Raw genomic sequence first — 22137 nt, forward strand, 5'->3', positions numbered from 1 at the left:
CAAAACTATTAGTTTACATAAAACCTATGATTTTAGTATGTTGTCTTACAATACTCAGAGAAACTTGCTACCTCAAGTGTTATTAGTGCCTTTGCATATCAAAATATCCTATAGTTAGGATAATCCCCTTCTTCTTAATGACAGCTTGAGTACATATTAATATGAAAGCTTTCCAAAAAAATATCGATTTTAAAATGACCACACTTGGAAAAAATAAAATAAATAAAATGACCATGTTTGGGCCAGCAAGATATAGACTGTTCGGATAATATTAGACTTGAAAGCTAATAACAAATAACAATGGATTAGAATGCCAAAATATTGCCTCACACACTCCGTCAACATGTATATGAACACAGCAGGAAATCCAAAACAAAAGCTAATTTATGGAAAACTATGTATTCCTAACGACAGTTTAGACCAGTAGGGGTCCAAGTTACAAACTGCATCTTTACATGAGATGCTTTCATTTTACATTGAAAACCTGGCTGTATTCTGTAAGCATGTATCAAAGCAAACCATTGTCCTATATTTAAGAGTATTTTTCTTATTTTATTCTGTAAAATCTAATCACTGCGCATACGCATCATGTATATTTATGTATTTCTGAAAATGAAACATAAAATGATGAAATTTTGCTTTCGAAACCCAAGATACCGAAGGAATTGTATGCATGAAGTGGTTGTTTGACCCCATGCAATTTTATTTTATTTTCAAATTTTAAAAAAAGGAACAAAAGCATTGCTATTCTAATATGTTGATATCTTATTGATGCCGGGTGTCTTTGCCTCTACTCAGTGATGTAACCTAATATTTATATTTGAAAACATATTGACATACCAAAGAATTTAAATCTGGAAGAGACCTTAGAGATCATTTTGTGCAAGCTCTTTGGATATTTATATAAACGGGAGATCTAAGCCTCAGAGAAGCCCAGTGACCTGCCAAGGTCCCACAGCTAGTTCGAGCCAGAATGGAGACTGGGACCCAGTTCTCTTTTAATATCAACAAAAGCTCCACAAGACTCCACAGGCAATCTGTACTGGAAACTGTGCTCTTAACTATAAAAGGTCAGATTCTGATTTTCTTTTCCTGTAACTTCTGATAACATGTTCCTAATGAATCTTTCTCAGGAAGATTATTTTGGGGAAAATGTACCATGGTGGATGTGAGGTGAGTTACAAGACGGGGAGAACTTTAGACCTTCGCTTGCCTCCATGATGAACTTTCAGGGTTTGGGAGGCGGACACAAAACTGCATTGCAGACACTTTCAGGATGATATTTTTTAAGTCCATTTTTTCTTACCACATTCTGGTTCTCATATGATCTCAGATTTTTTTTTTTTTTTTTGGTCTTTGTGAGAATGTTTGCTTGATCTTGTAATATTAAACAGCATTTAGCCAATAATGGCAGGCATGCTAAGAACTGTGTTCCAGGTTGCCAAAACCTCAGAGTGTTACTCTTCAGGGTTCTGGTGGGATAAGGTGCATTCGGGTTTCTGATGGCAAGGGTGCTTGCTTCTGTGTTTGCTTCACAACATCCCCTGGAATTTACTCCAAGGTTCTGGCAGATTGCTGGACCCTGTCACCAGCTGTCGCCAGCCCTCCTTCCCATCCATATTTGGCAGTATCTAAGAACACAGGCATGCTGGTAGAAATGATAGTAGCTGTGATAGCAACTTCAGCAGCATGGTCCCCAGAGACAAGATCAAAATTTGGCACCTTTTCCCTCAACACAGAACTAAAAATGGCACTGAACTTGCTACTTGGTGGTATATAATTTTCTTTAATTACACATTTTGCTTTCAAGTGTACCACATGCTGGCTTTTAAGTATCAAACCAACATACATTGGTTAAAAACAATGGCATGCCCTTTTTTTTTCCTATGGGGAAGAGGTGGAATCCTAGAATATCGTGGATTCCTTTGATCTCCATCAGCCTGGAAAGGTAAAAGGAATGTATGCTGTAATTTCTTTCACTGGAATGGTCTTTGAATCGGAAAGAAAATGTCTTCATAGAATTTCACTAGCGTGTTGTCTCAAAATTATCTCAATTAGTGAGGCTTTTTTGCTCAACATTAACTGGGAAAGCCTACAGAAAAAAACTAGGAGGCTTTAGAATGAATTTTTTTAATTATATAAGAAATATTTCATTGTAAACATCTTCAGGTTGGTTGAATCCAAGAATACCATGAGACAGCCTAGAAAGCTATAGTCTATAAAGTAGACCATTTGGCTGTTAGTAACATAGTTTGCGATAATGATGGATGGCTTCACATCCATGTGTGTTATTTCTAGAGTTGATACATGATAATTTTCATCATCAACGTGGGTGATAGTATTAAAAGTATGCTCATTAAGTTTGTAGATGACAAATGTTAGATATATTACAACTAATTTAAAAGGGTTCTGGGACGCCTGGGTGGCTCAGTTGGTGAAGCGGCTGCCTTCAGCTCAGGTCATGATCCCAGGGTCCTGGGATCGAGTCCCACATCGGGCTCCTTGCTCAGCGGGGACCCTGCTTCTCCCTCTGCCTGCCACTCCCCCTGTCCCTACTCTCTCTCTCTCTCTCTCACTCTAGCAAATAAATAAATAAAATATTTTTTAAAATAAAGCTTTCTGACTGGGAATCTTCTTGGAAATCGATGTTCTCTTGCCCCGAGAAAAAGGGAGGAATTAGACGAGGTGCCCCCCCAAGGCTTCTAACAGTCTCAGGGGCCCTGTTAGTCACCCCCTGTTTCTCAGGAACCAGTGCAGCTACAGAGATCCAGGCCTCTAAGATCAACTTTCAGCAAAATATTGAAAAAGCTGAATTATATATTAAACCTTTCCCTTAACTATCCTCTCTTATTTTTTCATAGCTAAAATCCTATCATTTATTCTCTTTCTTCCCAGAGTCCTCTCTCTTTTTCCCCTTGAGGTGCCTGTTTTACCCCCTCAGCGCAAAGACCCATTTTTGTTTCTCTTACAACTCCTCACTCCTCACAACTGCAGAAAGTAAAAAATTTATTCAAAGAGTGGGATGTTTTTTTAGGTAAAATACTACAAAATGCTATGGTAGGACAGGGTAGTTATTCATTCCAGGAAGGCCTCGTGAACAAATGTCATTTCAACTGGACTTGGAGGTATTGGTGAGATGTCATCCAAAAGAACTTGGGGGCGGCATCCCAGAGGCCAGGAATGATAGAAGCAAAGGCATGGAAGCAGGGAAATTAAGGCCATGATTTAAATGGTGGACAAGCAAATCTGGCCAGTTCATGGGCCCTGTGATATATTCACATGGTTGTGCAACAGATCTCCAGAATTTTCCATCTTAAAAAACTGAAATTCTACACTTTTTAAACAACTCCCCATTTCCCCTTACCCTGACCCCCTGGTAACCACCATTCTTTCTGCCTCTGTGAATTTGAACTACTTTAGATACCCCATATGAGTGGAATCAAAACCATATTTGTCTTTTGGCAGCGGGCTTATTTCACTTAACATCATGTCCTCAGGGTTCATCCATGTTACAGCCTGTGACAAGGCTCCCTTCCTTTTTAAGACTGAGGTATATTCCATTGTGTGTATGTATTCTTTATCCATTCTTCTGTTGATGGACATTTGGGTTGCTTTTGCCTCTTGACTGTTACGAATAGTGCTGCTTTGAACATGGATGTGCAAATTTCTCTTCCAGCGACCCTGCTTTCAGTTCTTTGGCGTGTATATCCAGAAGTGGGATTCTGGGTCATATAGTAGTTCCAGTATTTATTTATTTATTTATTTATTTATTTATTTATTTATTTATTTATTTATTTATTTTGAGGAACCACTATAGTGTTTTCCATAGCAGGTGAACCACTTTACAATCTCATCAACAGTGCACAAGGCTTGCAGTTTCTCCACAACCTCACCAAGACCAGTCATAGTGTTTTGAAACTACAAATCAGTCTGGGAAGGCCATGAGCTGACAGTCATTAACCCAGTACATGAATTTGTTTAATCTGATTGCTTTCCGTCTAACCCCCGAGATTTCCACCGAGCAAGCCTTTCCTCGCTCTCCCCTCTAGCTCCTATCTGATGAAGTCACTTGCCATTCTACACCGGGTATCTTCCCTAGAGGAACACCTGGGAACCTTGTAGAGACGAGCACCTGCAGGGAGGGTGTAGGGAAGGTGAAAATATGCATCCTTTAGTTATGCTATGTGTTAGATGGACTACTTTTAAATAAATATTTTAATTTAGAAAAGCGTACAGATCGTAAGTGAACACACCAGTGGAACCACTTCCCAGATAGAAAAATAAAAATATTACTAGCGTTCCAGAAGTCCCCTATGGCCTCTCCCGGTCATTACGTAGCCCCCCTCCCTAGAGGTAATTACTCTGGTGACTTCTGTTCCTACCAGTTAATTTTACCTGCATTTGAACTTTATGCACATTGCCTTATACAATATTCATGTTTTTTTGTGACTGGGTTCTCTTGCTCAGCACTATGTTTGTGAGATGTATTCATGCCATTGCACCTGGCAATGCCTCGTTCATTTACGTTGGTCTATAGAGTTCCTTGGTTGACTCTGATGATATGGTATGATATATGATAAACACTATAATTTGTTTATCCTTTTACTGCTGGCGGACATCTGGGTTTCCAGTTTGAGGTGTTTACAAATAATGCTTCTGAGAGCATTCTTGTTCATGCTTTTTGGTGTTATGTAGATACATATTTCTGTTGGATTATGTAAAGAAAATACATTCTAATTCCAAACAAGCAACTTACAAATGATTTTGCAAAATGCAGCCATTTTCAGTGGGTCAACATCTTGTATTTAGAAGCCCATTTCAACAAATGAACAACCTCTGATTATATGTGCTGCTGTCGAAAAAGAAATAAATCAACAATTCGTGTTAAGATTTTTTAAATTTCTTAAAATTTTGATTCAAAACAGTTGTGATTAAAAAGGACAGCAGCTCAGTATAGGAAAAGGAATCCTGACATCGGGTCAAGATATCTGGTATCGTGAGTCCTCTTTATACACTAACTTTTTTTAAAAGGTGTTGAGTAAGTCACTAACCTGCTCTCTGCCTGTGTTTCACTCGTACAACAGGAATGATGACTGCTGTCATACACCATTCATTCATTATTAGAAGATAATAGACATCGGGGCACCTGGGTGGCTCAGTTGGTTAAGCGTCCGACTCTTGGTTCGGCTCAGGTCCTGATCTCAAGGTCCCAAGACCGAGCCTCACGTCAGCCTCTGCACTAGGAGCAGTGTGTGCTTGAGATTCTCTCTCCCTCTCCCCCTTCGACTCGTACTCTCTCTCTCTAAAATAAATAAATCTTTAAAAAAAAAAAAAACAAGTTAATGACATCAAGGTATTTTTAAAGGTAAAGAACACACTTAAGCAGACATATAATGTTACTGCTGTCATTCACAAATTCCCCTCTTCCTTGGATAACATTTTAGATATGAATCCAGCCCCCACCCCTCATTAAAATCACCCAGAGATACATGGAAATAACAGTATGAAACTATGAAACATGATATCAGAAACAGATTTTTTAAGATTAAATCTACATGAATGCTTTCTATAACTTTAAAATACACACGTATAGGGTTCACATGTAATTTTTAAATTGTTGTTTTAAAGAGTCTTAGAGGGGTGCCTGGGTGGCTCAGTAGGTTGAGCATCCAACTCTTGGTTTTGGCTCAGGTCATGATCTCAGGGTCGTGAGATCTCTGCGTCAAGCTCCATGCTCAGTGCAGAGTCTGCTTGTCCCTCTCCTTCTGCTCCTCCTCCAGCTTGCACTCGCTCTCTCGCTCCCTCACTCTCTCTCAAATAAATAAATAAATAAAATCTTAAAAAAAAAACTACTCTTAGAGTTAACCAAAATAGCCTGTTGTGAATTTTCATCCTTATCATATTACTATAAAATTTTCTTCTACAAAAGAGAATTCAGTAGAGTGGGAAAGTTCTTGTATGGAAGAACCGTGCCTGGATTACACAAATGTTACTTAGAAGAATCTTTGCCCATCCTCTGCCACCAAATACTATCTCTGCCTTCCGTTTTCTAGATCTAGTAGAAAAACCTTATCTAGCCCATGGCCCTCACTGAAGGTACATTTCACTTCCTTCGGTACAGATTTTCACATTCCTCTGCCCCCTGGGAGAATAGACAGGTGTATTGGGCTAAGCCCTTTGTGATCAGAAGGTCTGGATTGAAGGGCAAGGTCTACTGTTTGCCTGCTTGAAAAGTTAAGCTCCCCCAAAAGCCTCAATTTTCTCAGATTTAAAATGAAAAAAAGTAATACCAGTAAGTAGTCATTGGAGTCTTCATGAAGATTAAATGAGATAAAGCAGGTGAAACACTAGGCACAACATTTGATATATAATAAGTGCTTAATGAATGTTTTCTCTTAAAAAAAAATACTGCATCGTGATGTCCTAACACCAGCACAAGAACAACATTCCTGCCGGCCGATACTCCTCACCTAAGCTATGTGCCCAGAGGGGTGAGGGACCCCGAAGGGCACAGAGCTCCCAGCCACTCCTGGACACTCTCCCCCCACCCCCCCCCCAGGTCATGCGTACACCAAGGATCGATTTTCACCAATCATGAGTAGTAGTGCCCCAGGCCTTCCCGTGGGTTCAAATCTTCTTTCCAATCGGGTATTGAAGAATTGGGCTCATCCTTCTGTATTTACACGTGTATTTTATTTCACTGATTTTCCCTTATTTGTCTGCCAAGACCTTCCCATACAGCACTATTGTGCAAGTGCTCAGAAATCACTCTAGCATTTTTGACTTTTACGAGTTTGCTGCCTCCCTTGGTCTCCCCCTCTCTCATTTTTGGAGTCAGTTTTACTAACGCCCTGTATTTGTAGAAGAATCTCAAGTTACACAGAATGAGTGTCAAGAGCATTGCTAAATACCAAACGCCAAGATTTTCAAAGTACATAATATCCCAAGACCAAACAACTTGTTGGTCTCCGTTTTCAATGCAGTGTTAAACAAGATATAATATTATTTGGTATGGTTCTCATTATACAGCATCTTAAGTAGACTGGAATTTCATTTTATTGAGATTTACTGTAAGAAGAAAATATGTCATAAAGCTATTGCCCATCTGGCAAAGAAAAATAAAAAAATAAAATAGCTTTCCAAACAGAAACATAACATTACTTTCTAATATTTGACATCTGTGCAGGATCCCGTGGATTATCTCTCTTCTTCAAAGTCTATTAAAACCATAATATAAGCAAATCTATCATTCAGGAAGACTTTTTATGTTACATAAAAGCTCACAATGATGATAAATTATTTTGTGTAGAAACTTTGACCCTTTTGGAATATTTATCATCACTATGCTGAAGTATGTCAGTCAAAGCTTTTACTGTATGCAGAACAAGTTCCCATTATTTTATTCAAAAATTGCTGAAATACCTAAAACCTTGAAAAAAATGTATGAAGTGATAAATGTTTAGAAAGCTCCTGACATTTTGCCACTCAAACACTATGTAATTTAATGCAAAATGACATATGAAGTTATACCTCCTTACAAGTTGACAATTTGTGAATTCAAGGATTCTACAACCTATATCTTAATCCTTAAAAAAACCAGAGCTTGAAAGAAATTGCTGCCAGATTATAATTTAAGAAGGGGAGTATATACATTTTTTAAAAATATACAGAGGAGATGTAGCTATGTTTGTATCTGTGTTTGCTGTGTTTCTTATTATAGCATAATTTTATATCAGGAGTTGTTAACAAAAGAATGTGAAACATGTAGAATACCCTCAAACTATTGAATCTTTTTTTTTTAATTTTAATTATATAAAGTACTAGTGGACTTCCACTCAACTGCTTTTCATATACCATTATGCTAATATAGTCATTAATTATTTATTAATAATATAACACTCTGTTCTTGGCCATTTACTTATTTGTTTTATGTTTATTAACTGTTCCCTTAAATTACTATATTTTTACCCACAACAGTGTTTTCTTAGATTTGCAAACATCAGAACATAGATTTCATTTACCTAGAGACACTTATTAAGACCTACTAGGTATTGGGCACCAGATAAGGTAAAGGAGGTACAAAAGTGAATGAAAGCGGTCTTGGAAGAGATGCTTAACCCAGTCAGGGAATGCTACCCCACAAAGTTGGTGTCTGCCATCTGAGCGATGAATGGGTATTTTACAGTGGATGAAGAGCCTTACAGACAGAAGGAACTATTTATTGAGAGGCAGCGTGGTCTGGTCAGGTGACTTCAAAGAGTTCAGTAATCTAGGGGTACCTGGGTGGCTCAGTCGGTTAAGTGTCTGCCTTCAGCTCAGGTTGTGATCCCAGGGTCCTGGGATCGAGCCCCACATCGGGCTCCCTGCTCCATGGGGAGCCTACTTCTCCCTCTGCCTCCCTCCCTCTCTCTCTCATAAATAAATAAAATCTTTAAAAAAGATAATTCAGTAATCTAGAGTCAATAAATAAATGAAGTCCCTAGGTACTAAGAACGGTCCTGCTATGTATCAGCTGTCCATGATATACCCCCGTAGACCTATCCTGTCTAGAAAGTTCACATCAATTAAGTAAGGTAGGTTTAACCAACCTCATTTTTTAAGTAAAACAAATGTTAATAATATTCCATCATTTGTCCAAGGCTAAATCCTAAGTTGAAGATTAAACCAAAATCTAATGCCATCTAAAGCCCCTGCTCTTTATCCTGCCAATTTAATTGTGTTACTACATATATTACATATTTAATAAGGGCTTGCCTTTTGACAGTGGTAGTCATCACACTATTTCTAACAATACTTCTTGAACACTATGTCTTTGTTCACCTCTCTGGTAAATTCCATATATATATATATGGTGAAATGTCAAATAATGTCCAAAAAAAATCTTTCGTGATACGGTAATATGATCATCCCTGGGTTTCCCTAGCGGTATTTAGCCTCCTTAGGGATTAATTCTGAAACTGTATTCTGTGGAACACAAATGAAAGTTTAGTTGAGGGTTAGTGGTCAATATCACAGGGGTTATTCTTGTAAGTACTTCAAATAAATTAAGAAAATAATATAAAAAATTTTAAGTATCTTACATTTATAAATGTATAAAGTCTTATAGTTGTCTATTGTCTAAATATTTCAAATAAAGAAAATTAGTAAACACGTTTACAAAATTTTTATAAATTTCTAAGATTATCATACCCACATCAGAAACTCTACGTGAAATTACCTGACACGTAGCGTGTTACTTCATCTGTGCCGTTGAGGAATTGAATGTCATAAACTCATCTTAAATCTAGAATATTCAAATATTACTGTATTTTGTGCATATAAATCCATTCTGATCATTTCATATGCCAGCAGATCTATCTGGGAGACCAGTTGTTACTTTTTACCTTAATCCAAATGAACGACATCATGTTTCTTGAGAATCTACAGATGTTGCAACTAAGTATTCCGCCTGTGCAAGTGGCCTGAGCTCAAGCAGGTTTGGCAGATGCTGCTACAGAGCATTCGACCACTTACCTAAATAAATGACAGAGAGGAGTGGAACTCAGACAAAGCAGAGCAAATAATCATTCATTCCTGAGAGCCTCCTGGTACCAATATTGCACAGCATTGCTACCTAAGCTGCATTTGTTTGAGGAACGGTTTCCTTTCTAATTTTTATGTGCAATTATCTTTGGTATTTCAGAACATGGAAATTTTCACTTTACATATGAATCTTGTTATAAACATGTTTACCATTGGCTATACTGCCTAAAAACAGCAGACCTTTAAACAACTTGTATTCTTTGCCCCCAGCAATGCATCTCTTTGGCCTCAACTGGCAGTTACAGCAGACTGAAAATGACACATTTGAGAATGGAAAAGTGAATTCTGATACTATGCCAACAAACACTGTATCATTACCTTCTGGCGACAATGGTAAGAGAAAAAATTATGTGTCTTGTGTGTTTCTTTTAACATCTCTTTTCCATAAATTTATTTTTATCCATGTCACATCCAGTTATATCTGGGAGAGGGAAAAGATTTTGAAATATGGATGTCATCTTTTAATGAGGGGGTTTTTATTCACTTACTTGAAAAATTGGAAGTTCACATTTTTATTATAGGAATAATACGATTTTCTGCCTTCTGATTTGATGGCTAGGCTTTTCCAGCTTTCCCTCCGCAAGTGTGTATTTTGTCTTATTTTTAGTCTGTAAATAGGCTATACTTCAGTATATCATCTTGTATATTATATCTTGGGTGTATTAAGCTTTTTTCATTCAACTAGCATATGGAGTTGGAATACTATATTAATTTTGTTATAAAAGCTTTCAAATACAAGACACATTAAAGGATTTTAATTTATTGACCTTTGCTCTGCTTGTCCTTTCTGTAAACCTTCAAAAGTTTGCACTTTGGGCTAACAGACCTTCAGATCATTTGGTTCTGAATTAAAAACAGAATTTAAGAAGTTCGAGAATGCTTTCTTTCATTTTTCCATATAAACACCCAGGAAAATATATATATACATGTGTGTATTTATATTATATGTACTTGTCCATTATTTTGATACGTGTGTTTGTGTGTATTTTGACACTTGGCAATCTCTGACTTTTTGCAAAATGTCATAATACTTTATATCCCAAAGCAACTGGATCAAGATACCTTTTTTTGTCACATAAATATATTGTCTGCCTTTAAGCATTTCCCAAGCTTTTCTTCCCCCTTTGTTTCTTCTTATCTCATGTATTTGTATTCTGCTTTGGCATCAATTATGTCCGTCCTCATGTGGCTAGTTTCTTTGCAAGACTGAAAAGAAGCTACTGTGTATTTATAGATAACATAATATATATTTATTTATATTTATATATATATATAAATATGCTGCCATTTGACACATCCCCATTCACCATGACTAATGCCTTTATCATTTTTCTGTTCTCTGTTTTCTCATCTTCTGTTTTATTTTAACAACAATACTTTATGGCATTTCTCTTCCTTCTTAGGGAGCCTGAGGAATTTTATAAGACATTAGATTTTCATGGTAATAATAAATACCCTTTGCCCCACACCTGTATGGAGCCTTTTGATAAAAAGCTTCACATGTTCCAAGAAACTATACGTGGTAACGTATTAGTAATGAAAACTGTAGGTGGGGGAAATTGCAATTAAGTAAACAATTGTTTAATTTTTTATACACTGATAACACACAGATGAACCGCTAAATTGCAATTAAGTAAACAATTGTTTAATTTTGTATACACTGATAACACACAGACGAACTGCTTAAGAGTGTTTATTTTGGGTTTCTGTAGATTAAAATGTAGCCTGTCTCTTAAAGCGGATGGTTTCTATGAAAAGAGCCTGATGGCACGTACTAACCACACGTGGAAGGAACTTTTTTTTAGACTCAAGAAATTAGACTAAAAAGAGAAAGGCTTATTGTAGATATGTTTAGTTTTACAACATCCTAACCTTTTATCATGGTTAAGATGAAAATAGAGCGCAGCTAATTAGTTTCACAATACTTAAGCAGCATAATACCAAGAGAGCTGTGGATTGAAAGATGCTCCCACAGCCTCATGCTGGTCCCTGGTATTCTGCCGGGGAGTACCTTCTGTGCTTGAATCGGCAGCATTCCTCAGCTCACATAAACCATATTCAAATCCTTAGCTTCTTTACCTGTTTACTTTGTAACCTTGGTCAAGGTGCTTTCGTGGTTCAGATCCTGCAAGAAGATTTCAGGACAACCCTGGGATAAACTGGGATCATTTGAAAGAACATCATGGGGGCGCCTGGGTGGCTCAGTCAGTTAAGCATCTGACTTCGGCTCAGGTCATGATCCCGGGATCCTGGGATCGAGCCCCGCATCGGGCTCCCTGCTTGGTGGAGGGCCTGCTTCTCCCTCTCCCTCTACTGCTCCCCCTGCTTGTACTCTCTTTCTCTCTCTCTGTCAAATAAATAAAATCTTAAAAAAAAAAAAAAAAAGAACATCATGTACATATGGCTTCAGAAATTCTGTGGAGCTAATAGAGTTTTAAACTCTTCTCTATGACTGCGGTAAGAAATCCACATTATGTCAAAATCCACAGACCCATGCACATACCCATCTGAAATACGTTTCCCAAAATAGTGCTTCTCCTCATTTTGTGACATGCACCCTTGTTTTCTCACTCTGCTGCATTTCCCATTTATACAAGTGCTGGTTGACACTCCCAAAATTTCACAGTTTAGAAAGGATGCTGGCCCACAGTTTCAGTAACACTGCTCTGAAAGTCCCCTCCTCTAGGAGAGACTGGAGTTCCCCCACATGATCATAGAATGCACTGCGGACAGTTGACTCCCATGAGCCTGTAGGACTGTATGTACACGGAAGGAAAGAACCTTCTTCCTAGCCTTGTAAAGAAGACCCCCACGTAAGGAACAGGCACCAGATGCCCCAGGATGAGTTAGGAGCTCTGGAGAAAAACTGATCCTCCAGCTGTCAGCTGGACTGGGGATTCATAGTCATTTCTCCTCATGGAAAGGAAGACTATCTCTGGGCTCAGACCTTGTCCACAAAGTGGGACCTAATTAATAGTCACTTGTCTTCTTTATTATTTCTCGAATAGCACCCCCCCAAAAAAAACCCCTAAATTATAAGGAATTCTTATCTCTGTTTTTCCAAGTAAAGATTCTTGGTATGTATCTCTTAAATACTTACAGTCATGGGGTTCAGGGGGGCAGGAGGGGACTGTATTTACAAGACAGATGAGGTACCTGAAAATCACAGTTTTTAAACCCCTGTGATGATCCTGCACTGTCCAGACACCATCGTTCACGACCTCAGCTTTATCCAGAGAAGCCTATCACATCATCTCTTTAGAAATTCAAGATTACCACCCTTAAGAGAGCCTTAGAATTCAGAACAAAGCTCATTAGGAGAATTAACTGTGCTAAACATAATGAGACAATTGAGTCACGGCTTCTAAATACAGTACTTTTGTTTATGCAGTCCTGTTTTATTCTTATTTTATAAATACAGTTCTAAGGAACACTCATGCTGTTAAGGCGTCAGGAAACTCCAAGCTAGCTTGTAAGCCCATTTGAATGGAAGCGTCTATGTGGCATTTAGTATATAAAAGAAGAATTTCTGGGGCGCCTGGGTGGCTCAGTCGTTAAGCGTCTGCCTTCGGCTTGGGTCATCGTCCCAGGGTCCTGGGATCGAGCCCCGCATCGGGCTCCCTGCTCAGTGGGGAGTCTGCTTCTCCCTCTCCCTCTGCCCCTCCCCCTGCTTGTGTGTGCTCTCTCCCTGTCTCTCTCTCTCTCTCAAATAAATAATTTCAAAAAAAAAAAAAGAATTTCTGTTACATTCCACAAGACCATCTTTGACTGCCAGTTTTAAAGATGAGATGTCAGAAGTGTGGGGTCTCAGGCAAAACTGATGGAAGTGGACAATGTGAATATAGAGGTGAGAATGAGGCTTTTCTTTTTTTTTTTTTTAAAGATTTTATTTATTTATTTGAGAGAGAGAGAGCACATGAGAAGGGGGAGGGTCAGAGGGAGAAGCAGACTCCCCGCTGAGCAGGGAGCCCGATGTGGGACTCGATCCCGGGACTCCAGGATCATGACCTGAGCCGAAGGCAGTCGCTTAACCAACTGAGCCACCCAGGCACCCGAGAATGAGGCTTTTCAACTTCCAATACCAGTCTCTTTCCAGAAATTAGAATTATTCCCTGGGGCCAAGGGATTCATTTAGCCTAATGTACTGGAAAGAATGACACAGGCCTATATTCAGATCCTAGCTCCTTCATTTATTTACTTTGTAACCTTGAGCAAGTTACTTAACCTCTTGGAGCCTCAATTTCCTCACGTGTAAAGAGGGAATCATAATACCCATCTCCTGGCTCACTGACTCCAACAGTCTGGCCGCCCTACTTTATTTCCCTTGCAAACTCTCTTCCACATTGTTCCAGATCTTCCTACTGTCCTCAGATCCCCAGCTCTCTCAAGAGATGGACCCTTCTATTCAACCACAAATAGAAACCTCCCCAGGGAGGGTATGTACTCTGGTAAGCGCTGTGAATTGTGCAAGACTGTTAAATCTCAGATCTGTACCTCTGAAACAAATAATGCAATATATGTTAAGGAAAAATAAAAGAAGAAGAAGAAGGTAGCAGAAGGGGAAGAATGAAGCGGGGGAAATCGGAGGGGTAGACGAACCATGAGAGATGATGGACTCTGAAGAACAAACTGAGGGTTCTAGAGGGGAGGGGGGTGGGAGGATGGGTTAGCCTGGTGGTGGGTATTGAGGAGGGCACATTTTGCATGGAGCACTGGGTGATATGCACAAACAATGAATCATGGAACACTACATCTAAAACTAATGATGTAATGTATGGGGATTAACATAAGAATTAAAAAAAAAAAAAGAAACCTCCCCAGGAAGTTCTCTTAATTTCTTAAAAACAAATCCTCATTCCTCTGCATGTCTGGATCTGTACTTCCACTCTCTGCCTTGTATTCAAGGCTCATCTTTCCATGAGCACTCTTGATCCCATTCTATATCTTCCAAATTTGCCCACTGTTGACACCTTCCGTCAACATGTGAACCTATGGAGGCCTCTCAGCGTCTTTAAAAAAAAGGCAAAATCCCCTTGACTCTCCGTTCTACCATAGCTCTACCCTATTTGTCCCTTCTCCCTTCACATCCAGCCTTCATGAGCACAGCATCTGTATTCACTATATTCATTTCTTCGCTTTGTACATACCCCTTTCTCATGGCTGTTCTCTACCACAATGCATTGAAACCGATGTCTTCTTGGGTTATCAGTTGCTATGTTGGTAGCATCTGTGAATACTCTTCCATCTTTATCATATTTGAGTTCTTGGTAGCCTATAATTGTTAACCTATCCCTCCTAATTGAAATGCTCTTTTCTCTTAGCTTCTGTGATACCCCATTCACTTTGGCTCTCTTCCTGACTCTTTGGCAGTGACTTCTCAGTTTGTTGAGTTGACTCATCTTTCTCTGTCTGATCCCTCAACATTGCCGTTACTCAGGACTCTTCTCTTTTTTGGAATATGATTCCTCTGGGTTATCTTAACTGCTCTCCAGGCTTCGGTCACATTCTGTATGCTATGTGTTATGTTACATTCTACCTACTCCCAAATCAATATGTGAGGCATAGATATTTCCCTCTCTTTGAGCTCCAGACATCCCTAGGCAAAATCTATCCAAGGCCCTTTGGAACTTCTCCACCTGGGTGTCTTCCAAGCGCCTCAAACTTCACAGGTCTAAAACTGAACCCATCAACTACTTTAGTTCTCTGTTACTGCATAATAAGCCACATCCAGATTCAGTGGCTTAAGAGAACAGTTGATATCATCTCTCCTGATTCTGTAGATTGACTGGGAAACTCTGGTGATTGTGCTTGGGTGTTTTCATGCAGTTGCTTTCAGATGTCAGCTGGGGCTGTTTGAAAGCTCCACTGAGCTGGAAGTCCAAGGTGGCTCACTCTCATGGCTGGCACTTGGTGCTGTGTGTTGGCTAGAACTCAACTGCGGCTGCTGACCAGAGCATTCTGTGGGGCTTGGAACTCTCAGAGCATAGCAGCTGGTTCTGAAGAGAAGTATCCCAAGAGGGAGCATTCCAAGAGACCCACACAGAAGTTACAAGCCTTCTCACCTCCTACGATATTGGACACTTGAGGTTGTCACTTCCGTTACATCCTGTTGGTCAAGAAGGTCAGTAAGATCAGCCCAGATTCGTGGGAAGGAGAATTAAACCCTGTCTTGTGTGGGGAAATGGCAGGGATTCATTTCATGAGAGCATGTGCGACGGAAGATATTGTGGTGGCCATCTTTTGGAAAACACAGTTGCCGTATCATCTCTCTTTCCAAATTTGCCTCTCCTTCGGAGCTTTTTGGGTCAGGAAATGGCATCATCATTCACCTACTTACCTGGGCCAGAAGTTCAGGAGTCATGTCTGGCTCCTCCTACTCTCTCACCTCCAGATTCAATAAATTCTCTAGTCCTGTCAGTTCTAACTCCACAGTATCTCTTGGACCCATCATCTCTCACCTGGATTATAGAAGCCCACCTTCTGTCTGGGCTGTTTTGTCTCTAGTCTTGCTCACAGAGTCTTCAAACACAAATTTGAGATACCAGTATCCTGCCTGACACCCTCCAGTGACCTAGACTCCATCAGATGCCTTTGAATGATTCACAAGGCTCTCCACAATCTGGCTGTTCATCACACCATACTCTAATATGGAAACAGTATAGGAGGGAGATAGATTATAGGCTTTTAAGCCAACCCACCTGGCTTCACATCCTAGTTCTGATCATTAATGGCTTTGTTACTCGGGACAAGGTATAAATATATAGATAGCTTCTTTGGCCTTAAGTTTTCTCATCATTGGAACAGTTTTAAGGATTCAATGGAAATACTTAAAACGGTGTGTAGTATGTAATAAATGCTTGAAAAATGGTAAGTGGCTATCACTATTACTACTTAATGTATGTCTTCTTTGCTAGAGTATGAAGCACAGATCATATCTGTTTTCCACTGCTTTGTCCCAAGCCCTCAGCACAGTGATAGACATGTAAAAGGTGCTCAATTAGTATTTGTCAAGCAAATAGGTGAAAATAGTATGACTAAATGCTATAAAGTATATAAAGAGCCCAACACCGTGCCTTGCAAAGTATACACAGAGCAAATCTTGGTAGATTTGGTTAAGAATTGAAGCTCTGTCACTTACTGGGTGGCTTTACATAAATGACCTTCCCTAACCTCCTGTTTCTCCACGCAGTAGTACTGAGGTTTAAATCAAATCATGCATGTAGGCTGCCAGGCAGTGATTGGAACATGACAGGTATTTGATACATGACAAAAATTATTAGGTCACTCTTTTTAACAGAGTTTTAGATCATGCACTTGTAATTTGTAGCTAAATTTTTAAGAAGATACATCTGTAAATCAGCATCAAGATTATTCTCTAAAGTAATGATGGAAATCCTTATTATTAGTTATTTGGATTTTATGAAAGGAATCATATCCATAATATCCCTCTGAATGCATAGTATTGTACAGTTATTTATTGAGCATATATTATGTGCCATGCACAGAGCAAGGCTTTAAGAATATAGCAGTGAAAAAAAATAAAAGATAATCACAGTTGTTCTCAGAGCATGTGAATTGCTAGGCAAGATAGAAATCAAGCAGGCAATTACAATGAGTTAGCAAATGCATACCTAGTAGGGAAAAATAGAGGGTACTGTGGCAGGATATTTCAACACTACTTTATTTGAAAGGAACAATAAGACAAATGCCAAAATTTAGCATAGAATAGTTTGGGATCATATAAGACAAATAAAAAGCCATAAATTTTGGCTAGTATAACTCTGGCAAATTACTTCTCCAATAAAAAAAAAAAAAACAACACACTCCTTTTGTACAAACTTCCAGTTACAAAATAAATAAATAAGTTATGGGGTATAATGTATAGCATGGTGATCATAGTTAATAATACTGTATTGGATATTTGAAAGTTGCTAAGAGAGTAGATCTTTTTTTATTTATTTTAGTTAGTGAACATACAGCGCAATATTGGTTTCTGGAGTACAATTCAGTGATTCATCATTTACATACAACACCTGGTGCTCATCACAGTGCCCTCCTTAATGCCCATCCCCCATCTAGCCCATCCCCCACCCACCTCCCTCCATCAACCCTCAGTTTGTTCTCTATCCTCTATCATTAGGATTCTCTTATGGTTTGTTTCCCTCACTAAGAGAGTAGATCTTAAAAGTTCTCATCACAAGAAAAAAGTTGTAATTATATTAATTACATAACTGTTAATGTTAAAAAATAACAAGACTCACTATGGTGATTACTTCACATTGTATACAAATTTCAGGTCATTTTATTGTACTTCTGAAACTAATATAATGTTTTATGTCAATTAGGTATGAACAAAAAATTTTTCAACTCCTTTTGTTTGAGTACGAATTTAAAAACTACATATATATGTGTGTATGTATATATACATATATATATGATTAATCCTGTTTAAACAAAATAATTCCAGTGCTTTTAAACTTTACATTATTGTTCATCATGTATGAATATCCTCTAATACTGGACAATTTCAGAGAATCAAATTTTATAGAAGTTAAAGATTGACTACGATTTGAAGAAATGGGCTAACGGAGCTGCAGGTGCCTTGTGTTTTAATCAAAATTGTTTATACACTTGTGTTACCATGTGCAATAGTTCCTTAATTAGGTGCTATATTTATTTTGTTCATTAAACTATGTTCGCAAGGTAATTACGTTTTAATTCACTTCGCTTGTGATGTCACACTCTGTGTCCACAATGTTAAGTTATGGCATGTGGTTGTTTATAAAAAGATATGTTCTGGGGCGCCTAGTGGCTCAGTCGTTGGGCGTCTGTCTTCTGCTCGGGTCATGATGCCAGCGTGCTGGTATCGAGCCCCGTAATCGGGCTCCCTGCTCGGCGGGAGGCCTGCTTCTCCCTCTCCCACTCCCCCTGCTTGTGTTCCCTCTCTCGCTCTCTCTCTCTGTCAAATAAATAAATAAAAATCTAAAAAAAAAAAAAGATAGGTTCTCTCAGAGATCTCAAAGTCAGGGTGTGAATCCAAGGTTAAGTCATAGAAGTGGAGGGTGGGCTATTGATTGTAAATGCCTCCCTTTGCTTCCTGACATCTTAATTATTAGTGCCTGTGTGGGACTTCCGATGATATCATCAACAACTGAGTTAGACTTCTACAGTTGGATGTCTTTTCTGCCTTTCCATTTTAATAATTATGGGCTTGTTTACTCACATATGCAGGCAGCAGGTTCCTGATATGGAATGGCAAAAGAGTATTTTGCATCTCTGTTTCTTCTGATGTCACAAAATAATTTTCAGACAGATACCAAACCTCCTAGTTACCAGTCTGATTTAAGTGTTCCATTTTGTCCTTATAACATCTAGGGTTGGGTAAATTATTATTTATACAATATCTCAAAGTTCAACGCATGGTTAATGCAGTATCTGAAAAATGCCAATTTTACTGAAAAAATTTTCTCGATGCATTTTCCTATAAACGGGGAATCACCTAAGAGGGAGAGGAGTAACAATAGCTTTGGGGATGTGGTCTCTTTATGTGTTCACACTCTGACAACCGTGTTTTAAGACGTTGAGACTGTTGTGACACATACTTACTGATGAAAGGGAAATTCACAGTTAGTAAGTAAAAAGACTGCTGGTGGTTCCCACATTCAGACGCAACAGGACACGTTGGAAAGAAATCTTCAAGATGATGCCCTGTTGTATTTGAAGACATGGTACACCTCACTCTTACTGTGAAGGCTTTAATTGGTTTGATTCCTAACCTACACACTTTGAGTTTAGAATAACTACAGGGCGCTCTGCTGCCCTGTCTATTTTTTCCTCCTCTTTCTCTTAGTAAAGCCTATAAACAACCTTCCCATTTCCTATGATCACTCCCAAGTTCAGGCTCCGGGGGCTTAAGGATGGAGTGATCTCAGTGAGGGAGGATAGAGAGCACCAGAACTGTCCCTCCTTTTATTTCCTCTGAAGCCAAAGTGTTCTGGAATTCAGGACATGATGAAAGACATCTGTGTCCAGGCTTTTATCTGGGAGGACTGATGAGCTTCAGAGGAAAAGGTTGCTCGAGTATTTACAAGTTTATCAAACTGTGTCAATGACTCACTGACTTCCAGGTGTGGTGCCAACCAATAAAGAGCATTTGAAAACGCTAACAGGAATGACCACACTTGACTTGGCCAAATGAGAGAAGAGCCAGGACTTGAAAAGCAGTAGTGCAGAATTTAGAAAGACAAAGCGCCTTCACACAACTACGGTCCCCTGACATTCACACTGGAGGCTTTAGCAAGAATGTTACACTAACCTAAGCTGCTGGCTCAGTGGATTTAAGTAAAGTCAGCCATGTCCCGCTACATCACTGATTATAATGAGAGGTCAGGTCTGCATCTACCTTTTAGAAAAGACACATTGTAAGACTTCAATTCAAAATAAATTCATTCTTTTTTTTAAGATTTTATTTATTTGAGAGAGAGAGAGCATGTTGGGGGGGAGGGGAGAGGGAGAAGGAGGAGCAGGCTCCCCACTGAGCAGTGAACCTGACATGGGACTCGATCCCAGGACCCTGGGATCATGACCTGAGCTGAAGGCAGATGCTTAACTGACTGAGCCACCCACGCGCCCCAAAATAAATTCATTCTAAGTGGTGTAACAATTGGAAGCAAATAGAAATGGATGGGCACTTTAAAGTGAGAGTCCTATTTCAGAGGAAAAGCTAGACTAGATACATGATCTTCAAACTATTTAGTTCTTGTGCCTTAAGACAAAATAGGAATACACATTTAAATTAAAACGTATTTCCTGCAACCGTAAGACTTATAAATATTTTAAAAACCTGTTTTCTTTTGTATGGAATTTTGTGCTTATAATTATTAGTTATACACATTTGACTAAAATCAACCTAATTGTTATATAACTATGTGAACTGTTTTTATAACTATTAAATATAAAAAGCAAACAGATACCTCTCTGAATGAGATGAATGGGGACTTTTCCAAATAGTTCATGTAGTCATGGATGGATATTTTTTATTACAAAAGCAAAGGAAGGTGATTCAGTATCAATTTTATTCCTGTATTTCTTTTTTTTTATAAATATAAATATAAGAAATCTTGCTACAAAATAAGCAGATGGGAAAGAAAGGATTTTTTTAGAGTGATGCCGTTCGACTATTTGAAATCCTTATTAGTCATATGTCAAGAATCACGTTGTGATCTATTTCTAAAAGGTGTGTTTAGCGGTCTACAAGCTCTCGGCTCCATCACATTTCTTTGTCAGTCATATGGAAAGAACAGAAGTGACAAATACCTGCTTTCAAAAATATTTGTTACCCAGTCTTCCAAATCCACCCATTTCTCAGCTTCTGTGAAGTATACCCATAAAAAGCATTCCCAGGGCTTAGCAAAACACTACTAATTGTGCCTGTTACTCTTTTATTTAGTGGCCGTGTTTAATCTGGCATACACAGAATGGCATGGAAAATGGGAGTTCTGTTCATTTTATTTTATTTTTTTAAGATTTTATTCACTTTTTTGACAGAGAGAGAGAGAGCACAACAAGCAGGGGGAGCAGCAGAGGGAGAGGGAGAAGAAGGTTCCCCGCTGAGCAAGGAGATCATGTCCCCAGCGGAAGGCAGATGCTTAACCAACTGAGCCATCCAGGCGCCCCAACTTCTGTTCATTTTAATTCACCTTTGTTATTATAATATCTTTTGAATGCTTTTGTTGTAGCATATGCTTTAAATACCTCTAATTGGCTCATTTACTTTATGAGAAATACTATATAATTTACTGGCAGAGCTAGGACTCATTAAAGTGAAACTTTCTGTCAGGAAAAGTCTGACTTACTTCTTCAGTTCAAATAAAGTAATAATACATTTTGTCACAATCATCACAGTTCTGAATTCCTACTCTAAGGCGATAGTAGAGAGACAGAGCACAGATCCTTGTCATGAGTTTGGCAGTTGGATCGAATAAGGCATCACTGCCTTAATATTTCTTACCTTACGGATGTTGTCTTCATAGTCATGAAACTTTTCTGCCAGTGAAGAGCATTCTCGGCCAGTGGTTGGGATGGATGATGAGGTCACCAAATAAACTTGTTCTCTCTCCCTCTTGATGTATCAGACTTCAAACCTACCAACAGTCTTAAATATTCCAGTTCTTTTTTTTTTTTAAAGATTTTATTTATTTATCTGAGAGAGAGAATGGGAGACAGAGAGCATGAGAGGGGAAGGGTCAGAGGGAGAAGCAGACCCCCCACCGAGCAGGGAGCCCGATGCGGGACTCGATCCCGGGACTCCAGGATCATGACCTGAGCCGAAGGCCGTCGCTTAACCAACTGAGCCACCCAGGCGCCCAATATTCCAATTCCTAATGCCACACTTTGTCCTTGATAGAAATACATGCAAGACAGGGAAAAACACTGAAGCCTTAACTTGGGTTTTTTTATGGTGTCTCAAATAAAGGAGGCTTCACCGACAAAAATACTTTCAATTTTGCCTTTGTTTGGTACATTAGAAGCTTTATTTTTTTTTAAAGGTTTTAT

General features: G+C 38.8%; 1 protein-coding gene across 3 annotated transcripts in view; it reads left to right on the plus strand.

The window, feature by feature from the left end:
• Positions 1-22137, plus strand: part of LOC102739309 (teneurin-3) — a 163706-nt gene that overhangs the window by 15507 nt on the left and 126062 nt on the right. For all 3 annotated transcript variants that reach the window (XM_081807280.1, XM_081807289.1, XM_081807295.1), the window contains exon 2: positions 9793-9915. In XM_081807280.1, coding sequence (XP_081663406.1) covers positions 9793-9915 — 123 coding nt within the window. The remainder of the gene's footprint in view (positions 1-9792; positions 9916-22137) is intronic.

The sequence above is a fragment of the Leptonychotes weddellii genome, chromosome 2, assembly GCF_054177405.1.
Source record: "Leptonychotes weddellii isolate Sample4059 chromosome 2, ASM5417740v2, whole genome shotgun sequence".
NCBI classification, from domain to species: domain Eukaryota; kingdom Metazoa; phylum Chordata; class Mammalia; order Carnivora; family Phocidae; genus Leptonychotes; species Leptonychotes weddellii.